The sequence below is a fragment of the Dama dama genome, chromosome 9 (genome assembly GCF_033118175.1).
Source record: "Dama dama isolate Ldn47 chromosome 9, ASM3311817v1, whole genome shotgun sequence".
Taxonomy (NCBI): Eukaryota; Metazoa; Chordata; class Mammalia; order Artiodactyla; family Cervidae; genus Dama; species Dama dama.
The window spans coordinates 43,813,940-43,824,755 of record NC_083689.1 but is presented as its reverse complement, the minus strand read 5'-3'; the positions used below and the strand labels follow the sequence as shown (position 1 = coordinate 43,824,755).

The 10,816-nt window shown below is 36.3% G+C and overlaps 1 protein-coding gene and 1 pseudogene across 1 annotated transcript; one reads left to right on the top strand and one right to left on the bottom strand.

The window, feature by feature from the left end:
* Positions 1 to 1,107: 1,107 nt before the first annotated feature.
* Positions 1,108 to 2,142, top strand: LOC133062835 (syntaxin-17-like; annotated as a pseudogene).
* A 2,170-nt stretch (positions 2,143 to 4,312) lies between these two features.
* Positions 4,313 to 5,260, bottom strand: LOC133062834 (olfactory receptor 6J1-like). The gene has a single exon (XM_061152202.1). It carries the CDS (start codon positions 5,258 to 5,260, stop codon positions 4,313 to 4,315), a length of 948 nt encoding a protein of 315 aa, XP_061008185.1.
* Between the last annotated feature and the right edge of the window lie 5,556 nt (positions 5,261 to 10,816).

Sequence of the window (10,816 nt, the reverse complement as noted above, 5' to 3'; positions counted from 1 at the left end):
TGGTTACCTACTCGAGTAATCTTGCCTGGAGAATTACACGGATAGAAGAGCCCACTTAGCTACAACCCATTGGGTCACAAAGAGTAGGCTATGACAGAGTGACTAACACTTTCACTTTTCACAAGTGTATACTAGCTTAATATGAGATAAAAACGTTTTGCCCTTTGATTTTCTCTGAAAAATTAGATCTAAAATGATAATCGTTTTTTCTTTGGATGATTGGAAGAATACAAATGAGAAATGGGTGATTCATTCCCTGGAAATTTCTAAATCTTCTCAACACATATCATAGTTGTAGATGGAGAAGGCAATGGCAACCCACTCCAGTACTCTTGCCTGGAAAATCCCATGGATGGAGGAGCCTGGTAGGCAGCAGTCCATAGGGTCGCTGAGTCAGACACGACTGAGCGACTTCCCTTTCACACAAGCAAGATAGAGTGGTTGCAACCACTGACATTCTGAAGTGTGAACATCACTAATAATTTCAGTACAGTGAATTGGTACAGGATGGAGGTAGAATGAGATAGACTTTTAATACTCCTTTAGCATTTGAGATATTTTAGACAATGATATTTTTTAATAAAATTTATTGAAAAATGTATGTACCAGGTACTATGCTAGGTGCTGAGGAACAACAGTGCACTTTGAGTTATTGTTTTAATATAAATGAAAATATTGTTATCAATCATTATTTTTACTAAAAGAGGGACAGTCAAGATTTTCAAGTCAGGGAAATGGAGGGTAGAAAATTAATATCTAGGATTTAGGAAAAATTGATTATAAAGAAGCTGAGACTAATTGACAAATAAATACAGATCATTGTAACTCTTTATATCTGGGTTTTTTAAATCACAGACTAAAGACATGTTTGGATCACTTACAGAGTATTTAATGGTCAAAAACTGAGGCTGTATATAAGAGCATCTTTATGATTTGTGCATTTAAACCACCGTTTATCCCAACAGAATGCTTTCAAAATTACTTGTTTTGGGCCCCCACATCTGTGCCATGCCTACCTACCAGCCTCAAGCACCATTGAGGGAGGTTTTCCTGCATAAGTGGAGAAGACAGTTGTTGCAAGTAGGAGAAGCACAACATATTTTAAAGATGTCTGAAGATGAAGAAAAAGTGAAATTATGCCTTCTTGAACCAATTTCTGCTATCCAGAAATTTACTAAAATGGTAATCCCAACAGACCTGGAGATGTTAAGAAAATGCCAGGTAAATACTGAGAAATATTAGAGGTGCTGAACATGGGACAAGTTACATGAAGAGCATGTCAATGCAGGACGTACAGTTCAGCAACTCTGCTGCAATATTGGAGGAATGGAGAAGCTTTGTTTGAAAATCCAAAAGGATGACCTAAGACTTCTAAAGAAAATGATAGATTCTGTTGAAGATGTATCAGCTGCAACAGCAGGATTTTTCCAACTCCATCTAGAATCTGTAGAAGAACTTAAGAAACAATTTAATGATGAAGAAACTTTATTACAGCCTTCTTTAGATCCATGACTGAGAAAATTTCACACTACTGAAAATGAAGCTGATCCTGAGTATGACTCAGATGTATGTGTTGCCTGAAACTCCTCGAGATTAAAATGCTGCAGAATCACGGGAGACCTTAGAAGTGGACTTAATTGAACTTAGCCAACTGGTCACACTGATTTCTCTCTCCTAGTGAATTCTCAGCAGGAGAAGACTGACAGCACTGAAGACCATGTCAACAGTGCTGCTGTGACTATTGAAGAGAGAACCAAAACCTGAGGGAAGGCTGAAAAATACAAGCTGGCAGAACTGCCTGTGGCAGGCGCACTCATGGGAGGAGTGATGAAGGGTCGGATTGGCCTCCTTGATGCTTCAAAGTGTCAGAAATTGCAGCTGCACTTGGTGGTGGGTGTTGTGCTTCACAGGTGGAAAAGTGATACAAAAACAAAACAGAAAACGATGGGGAAGCTCACTTCCAGCTGTCCAGCTCTCCCCAGCTCAACTGACCCAAAAAATGCAGTTAAAAACCAAACTTTACTAATTATTGGCACCAGCATGTCTATCCTAATGAGGACCTTTGCTGCTGTTGGACACTCAGTTGGCTTTCAGAACATGATTATATCGAAACAGTGGGTACAGATACTCAAGTGGGATTGATCTGTGATAAGGGGATATATTTTGTTGTTTGCTGGGTATTAATGGAGTTGTGAGAGACTTAGGAGCCTGGCCTGAGGCTGACAATATTTGTCAGGTAAAGTTTAAGGGCCGGCAGGGAGCAGAATTTTTTACCTGGAAATGTGAAAACTGAACCCATAACTTTGATAAGAACTTGTGATGTGTGGACATGTAGGGTTACCAAAGGATAGTTTTCGGAATAGTTTCTTCCATGACCCTGACTTGGAGACTCCAAGGTTAAGCATATTATAAATATGTTTCTTTTTCTCCTAAATGTAGATTATTTAGGCATTTTGGCAGAGAAAAGAATGGAAGTTTAAGAGCTTTTCATATCAAATAGGGAAAACAGGATCTAGCAAGGAGCATGAGTGAACTGCATAATGGAATCCATTTGGCGAGCCCTATTGCATTTTTGCCTAACAATATTATATAGCAAAAGAAATAAATAGTGTAAGAAAATGGGGAAAAATTACTTGTTTTTTATAGGAGACAATTTGGCTCCTGTGAAATCTATAACTTATAGTAACAATGATGGGTTGTACTTCACGTTCAACTAAGAATTTTGAAATGCTGCTGCTGCTGCTACTGTCACTTCAGTCATGTCCGACTCTATGCGACCCCATAGACAGCAGCCCACCAGGCTCTCCCATCCCTGGGATTCTCCAGGCAAGAACACTGGAGTGGGTTGCCATTTTCTTCTCCAATGCATGAAAGTGAAAAGTGAAAGGGAAGCCGCTCAGTCGTGTCCAACTCAGCGACCCCACGGACTGCTGCCTACCAGGCTCCTCCATCCATGGGATTTTCCAGGCAAGAGTACTGGGGTGAGTTGCCATTGCCTTCTCCAATTTTGAAATGACTTCTTCACTTATATCTAATTAAGATATTTTACAGGTTCCTTCAAATAGTGAAAAGGTAATGTGATCTGGCTGTTATGTTGAAATTTGCAGATTATTATTAGCATTAGCATTTTAAAAATCTCTTATAAATGATTTTACATGAAAGTTCAGTGGCTATCGTAATTTCCTACCATTCTGAAAAAAAGATTTTGGGTAGAAAAATCTGATACGTTTCTGTCACTCTTCTATTTTTTCTGTGAATGATTAGCTTCTAAGTTTTGGTGAATTCTTTTGCCACAGGTAGATTTATAATCACACTATGGCACAGAAATAGGAGCATAATGGTCATACACTGTAACAGATATGGAACCATGAGTAGATCAGTGTACAATTAAATAAAAATTTAAATAACAAGTAATCTATATATAATATTTCAAATTAAATTCAAATAATGTTTATACTATTTTATTAAGACAATACATATGTACTAATTGTAAAAAATATTGATACTTTAAAAAGTATATGTTTTTTTCTTTTTAAGGTTTTGCAGTAAAGTTGAGGAACTGCCTAAACCAGTGACATCCAATCCTGGCATTGTTTGAGTTTAAATCATTTGCTTATATATGAATTTGATTTTTAAAACACTAGAGGCACAGGAAAATAGAATAATCACATATTTATCACTCATCTCTGTCATTATGTGTGTGTCTGTTATGAATGTATGTATAATTTTTTAGATCTATATGAATCACTATTAGCTGAGCCTGGTGAGAGATAGAAAAGTAACATCTGCTTTCCTAATTCCTTCCTTATGGGAGATTTAGTCGCTAAGTTGTGTACAATTCTTACAACCCCATGGACTGTAGCCAGCCAGGCTCCTCTATCTATGGAATTCTCCAGGCAAGAACACTGGAGTGGGTTGCCATTTCCTTCTCCAGGGGATCTTCCCAACTGAGGAATTGAACCCAGGTCTCCTGCATTGCAGGCAGATTTTTTACCAAGTGAGCTACAAGGGAAGCCTCCGCAAAAAAGTCACTCAATCACATCCAGTTCTTTGCAACCCCAGGAACTGCACAGTTCATGGAATTCTCCAGGCCAGAATACTGGCATGGATACCTTTCCCTTCTCCTGGGGATCTTCCCAACCCAGGGATCGAACCCAGGTCTCCCACATTGCAGGCGGATTCTTTACCAGTTGAGCCACAAAGGAAGCCCTTCCTTATGTGAGCATATTCATTTGGAAGTAATTACATGATAAAATAATTTTAAAGCCAGACATGAAGGTATCTTTGTTGTAAAGATATCATTTTTGAGATTTTAAAGATTTGTTAGCATAATCACATATTTATAGACACCATCTCTCAGGGAATCTTTCACTTTCTCATTTCGAAGACTGTAGATGAAAGGATTCAACATTGGTGTCACAATGGTATTTAGCACTGTGGCAAATTTGTTAACATCCATCACATTACCCTTTTGTGGGCGGACGTAGATGAAGATGGAGCTTCCATAGTAAAGTGTTACTACGGTGATATGTGAAACACAGGTGGAGAAAGCTTTCTGCCGTCCCTGGACAGAGGGAATTCTAAAAATAGTAATAATAATATATGTGTAAGACACTCCTGTCAGGAGCAAGGAACCCAACAGCAACACAGCAGAGGAGACAAAGTCAGCCAGCTCAGCCAGAGAGATATCTGCACAGACCAACTTTAGCACAGGAGCACTGTCACAGAAGAAGTGATTAATTACATTTGGCCCACAAAAGGGCAGAGGGGCAGTTAATATTGATGAGGCCAAAATTGACAAAAATGCACCTACATAAGATCCCAGAAGCAATGATATGCATGTTTGTTTGTTCATGATGATGGCATACCTCAGTGGGTGGCAGATGGCAACATATCGATCAAAGGACATAACAGCCAAGATGAAGAATTCTGTGGATCCCAACAGAAAGTAGAAGAAAGACTGTGTAAGACATCCCGCAAAGGATATTGCTTTGGTGAGGGAAAATGTGTTTGCTAACATCTTAGGCACCACCGTGGAGGTAATTGCAACCTCAAGGAAAGAAAGATTGGCTACAAAGAAGTACATGGGTGAGTGCAGACGGTAGTCACCACACACCAAAAGGATAATCATGGTGTTGCCAATCAGAGACGTCACATACATAAGCAGGAATGCAGAAAAAAGAAGAATTTCTACTTCTTTCCTGTTCTGAAATCCTAGAAGAATGAACTCAGTGACAATGGTCTTGTTTCTTTGATCCATAATTTCTCATTTCCACCTGGCATAATAAAAAAAGAAGTTTATGATTGGTCTTTGTATCTAAATCTTGGAAATAATCCATATACAGATTTTAACTGTATTTTCTTTTTGTGGAAGAAAAACAATAAAAACAAATAATTATTTTTCCAGTGTATAAACAGCTCCTGAGATAAACTGTGCCAGATGTAAGAGTTCAAGTGTGAAATTCACTCATAATAGCTGAATTAGTTCCACAATAAGATTGTGATAAATATCCTATTGAAAGACCTGTGAGTTTTCCCTCAGTGTAGAGAAACTAACAGTGAATTTAGTTCTTCACAAGTCTTGTGAACAGATGTATAGAGTGTCCTTTGAGATAAACACATCACAGTGTCCTTAATCCATTCAGATGTAAAGCATTTTAGAGTGCTGGAAAAGTTGCAAAGCTAGCTTATCATTGAGAAGAAAAAGTGCTAAAATAAACAACTAAATATGATTACATAATACGTTCATTACTTTTGACTTACAAGTTCCAGCCACTGTATTGTCAGATCGTCCACTATAAAGTCAACTTTATGTAATTTCCATGTAGAATCACATCTTATAGCAAATGAGATATTCACAGGTATTTCAAGAGTAAGGGAAAGGTTTAAATAAATGACTTGTCAATATTGATTATATTTTTCTTAGAATTCAGAGAGACAGAGCAAATACTCAGCCAAGAGGGAGTAGAAAAATGAAACTTTTGAATTTTGAATATTCCTAAGAGAAGCAGTGAAAGCATAATTTTGTATTCTTCATACTAGAAAACAAGGGCCAAAAGCACAGAGAAAACAAGACACTCATTGGAGAGAAGGTGATTTTGCTGGATGGCTATCTGATCCTAAAAGTTCATTAGCTTATTCTTTTACTCACTTTTATTATTATCTATTTACTGCATAATGAGGAAACAGATAAATATATGATTCATGCATGTTACACTTTTTATGAGTAAGAGGAATAAGTTGGACCAAAATTAAAGTTAAAGCACTATGATTCTTAACTATGACCACTCTTAACACAGTAACACAAATTCAGTATTTAAATAAATATGAACTAAATTTGTCAATACAGTGGCTTGGTATGAAACACTGCAACCAGTTTACTTTCCTATAATCTTGCAAAGAAAAAGAAATATTGATGGATTAGATGAATAAGGAAAAAGTAATTGTGGAGTATATTACTTGAAAGAGGCTTTCTTGTCATCTCATAAATGGTTGGTTTGAATATGAACAATTGATGGGAATCTCAAAGGCTATAGTGATGCAGGGCAGAAGCTAAAGATTCAGGTGTTGTTGTTGTTCAGTCACTAAGTCATGGTTGACTCTTTGCAACCCCATGGACAGCAGCATGCCAGGTTTTCCTGTCCTTCACCATCTCCTGGAGTTTGCTTAAACTCAATTGGAAACAATAAAGATTTATTCAATCAATTCCAAAATTTTGCTTTAAGCTTGTGTAAACAAAAAGAAGAGATAGAACAGGAGGAAATGATAGTTTGGGGGAAAACAAACAAATAATCCAAAAGCAATGTGAGCAAAGAGTATCAATTAAAAAAGAATATTGTAAATTCTATCCTTACCTGCTGAAGCATACCTCAAAATTGTTATGAATGTTCAAGTACATGGTTTCCAGGTATTCCTTCTCTGTAACTTCATGATTTGGGTTTTGCCTATGATTGGAATCATACTTAAAAGTTCACTTCCTTCTTCTGACAGCCTCAGAAAGTTAAGAAACAAAGTCTGGTGATTGCAACAGTATTGATATGTGAATTTTTAAAGACTTTGTTGGGGAATGAATGATTCACAACTATGAAGTGCTAGTATATATCTGTAGATTATTAGAACTTGGAAAAGGAAGGGAAGCCTGAGTTCATTATTTCTGCTTCCCTAAGGCCAGGGTTTCTAGTAGCACAATAGCCTCCAGAGAATATTTTAAAAAATCCAATTAAAAGAAAAGTAAAAGTGCCCCAAATTAGAAAAGTGAGAACTTATAAACACAATTTCTATAAGAAACACATTAAACCCAGCAAAACCATTAGAGATGCTTTGCTCAAGACTGAGTCTTTTAACTACTATATAATGTCATGTACATGCATCAGGTCATGAGAAGGATCTTGATATTTATCATTATCCATAGCAACAGCAGCATAATCTCCAACTACATTTGTTGAATGCTATGTCCTGGAAACTCTTCCAAAATTGCACTTATATCTTTTTGAACTTTATAAAAACTATATGACATAGACTGTATTGTTACATTGACTTATGCCCTTTCACAAAATTAATAAATGATATCAAAAATCTGTCAAATTTCACAAAATTAATAAATAAAAATTATATCAAAATATATATTGTGTCTAATATTAAAAGTATTAAAAATGAATGGGCACATGGGCTTCAGTAGTTGTGGTGTGTGGGCTCAGTTGCCTCATGGCATGTGAAATCTTCCTGGACCAGGATGGACCCCAGGTTCCCTGCATTGGTAGGTATATTCATTCAACTGGAACACCAGTTGAATGAAATCCCTATATACTGGCTTTAAGCAACTGAAGACCTTCACCACTCATCACACCTAAAGTTTCTATAACCTCAGAAACCTTTTCTGATCTCTCATTCTACTTAGCATTTGTTTCTAGAACCACAGGTAGCTATAAATTGCTGTGGTATTTGCCTCTATTTTCAGTGGCTTCCAAACTCTGCCACAGGGCCCATGAACACACTGAGTGAGGCTGCACATAAATCAGTTTCTTGGGCTGCCTCCAGACAAGGAAAACATTGAACGTACAGTCCCCTGTTTATTTCAATCCAGAAGAAGGAATCTTGATATACAAGGTTCCTCCCAGTTTCACTGCTTTCCTTGGATAGAGGAATATCATAAATAAGCATGCAAATGCTTTGAATTTGCCTACCACTTTTGCTTGAATCCTTCCATGATTTTACATTATCCTGTGTGCTGTAGCTTCTCAGCTGGTCTCTAGAGTTCTCAAAGTTTCTCTAGCCCCAATATTGTTTTTAACTTTCTGTCTTTGTGGGGGAAATATATTTTTGGCCTTCCATTTTGCTAACATCTCTCTATATATCAAGTTTAAATCAACCTTGATTTTTCTTTCTTTTCTTATTTCATAAGTTTACCTTTCTAGTCTTCCATGGTATAATTTTGAGCTTCAACTGAGATAAGACAAATTACTGAATTGTCAAATTACACTTAGAAAGCCCAGAGATCTCATTTAGTACCAAGTTTATGTATAATTTCAAACACAAAAATATTTGAGTGTTTTTGACCTCTGAGTCTCTTGGTGAACTCTAAGCTTTTCAATGAAGTTTTTCAGAGAAGTACTGTACATATCAGGGCATCCTTCCAACTCAATTTAATATATGATACTTCTGTATAATATGTGTAATCACACCACATGTATTGAATACAAAGGTTTGCTTAAAGAAACATGCCCTGTATAAACATATCATTTTTAATTTGCATGACATTTACCAGGAAGTCCTAATCAATAAATACATAAAGTGCTATATTCTATAAGGAATCCTAGACAGCCAGGTACATCCTGCCAAATGTATTCTATAAATAAAAACTTCCTTGCTAACAAATTATTTTTCCCCAAAAGGTGTACTATACACTTAACAGCTGCAACATTAAGAGAGGTTCTATTTGTACCTATTATGGTTTTATTGTGAATAATTTTGACTTTTATTATTTTCATACATTTATTTAGTTGATCATATGATTTCTCTCATTTATTCATGTAAATAATAAATTGATTGATTTTTTGAAGACTTAAATAAACTTTTCTTGAATATGTATCAATAATTTATGATATATTAGCCTTTCAATGGAGAGCATGATCATGTTTGCTTATATTTTGAACTCTTTTATCTATATTTATGAAGAATATGTTCTTTGGCTGTTGATTTTGTAATGTTCTTCTCAGTTATCAGTTTAGTTCAGTCGTTCAGTCCTGTCTGACTCTTTGCGACCTCATGGACTGCAGCAAACCAGGCTTCCCTATCCATTACCAACTCCTGGAGCTTGCTCAAACTCATATCCATTGAGTTGGTGATGCCATTCAACCATCTCATCCTCTGTCATCTCCTTCTCTTCCTGCCTTTCTCAGTTAAAGTTATACGTTATTATTATAGTAATACTATAATATAATTTCATAATTTTATAATAATTTCAACACTATTGTAAGTCTTTTTGAGCTCATAAAATGGGTGGGTAGAATTATTTTACCTCTATTTCCTGAAATAATTTGTGTAAGGGAAATAAACCTTAATAATATTCACAAAATTTCACTTATGAAGCTATGTGGATCCATAAATTCTTCTGAAGATTTTTTGCAGGTCAAAGTAATGTTTTCTATTGTATCATTATTATGACCTTTTTGGCAAAAAAATGTCAATTTTCCAGTTGGTGCTAGTGGTAAAAAACCTGTCTGTCAATGCATGAGACATAAGAGACGTGGGTTTGAGTCCTAGGTCAGGAAAATCCCCGGGAGGAGAGCATGGCAACCCACTCCAGGACTCTTGCAAAGAATCAGACACAACTAAGCGACTTAGCACATGGCACATGTTAATTTCATCAACGTTATCATTAAAATGACATAAAGTTTATGCTGTATCATGCTACCTTTTCAATATTTGTGGCATTTGTAGTGATGCTGCATCTAGTTTTAGAAACCCTGGTGTTTTCACTCACTTTAACATTTCATTAATGTTTTTTAATTTTCAACATTAAAATACAAATTTTGTTTACATTTTGTTTTTCCATATATATTTTTATTTTTCTACCAAAAGAAGTGACTGAAAATAGCACATTTTTAAACTTAAATTTCTGGTAGTCAATAATCTTATATGTATTTCACTGGACTAAAATCAATCTGTTAACATGGATATATTATTTTCTGAAAACTCCAAGGGATACCTTTTTCTTGTTTGTTTAAGCTTCTAAAGAATTTCTAGTTTTGTTGATCATACATGCATGTGTGCTGAGTCTTGATCATACCCACTTTCCAACTCAAAGCCTACATTGACTAGTCAATTCATGTGTACATAACCACCTCTCTGGGGGAGGGGCCACAAGTCACAAAGTGTAAGCAACTCCAGAAGATGGAGAAAGCGAAGAAATGAATTCTCCCTGTGGCCTGCAGAAGGAAGACAGCCTGGCTGACACCTTGATGTTTAGGACTTCTGACATCCAGAGCAGTTTAAGGGAAAGAAACCTGCAGCAAAATTTGAAATGATTGACAACTTGACCTTGAAAAGATCTTGTGGTGATTTGAGATCCTGTTGGCTGTCCAAAGGGTGAGGAGCCCTTTGAGAGAAGAATTTCCTTTGGCTGGTAGCAGAACACTAAAGCAGAAAGGTTCAAGCATGAGAAGAATTTAATGAGGTATCCTTAAGATGGCAGAGTAGAAGGATGTGTGTTCATCTTCTTCTGCGAGAACGCCAAAATTACAACTTGCTGCTGTACAATGGTTGACAGGAGAAATGTTTGATCTCACCAAAAAAAAAAGATACCCCATGTCCAAGG

What these genes read in the sequence shown, in the direction of transcription:
- LOC133062834 (XM_061152202.1), bottom strand. Translation starts at nt 5,260, where the DNA reads ATGGATCAAAGAAACAAGACCATTGTCACTGAGTTCATTCTTCTAGGA.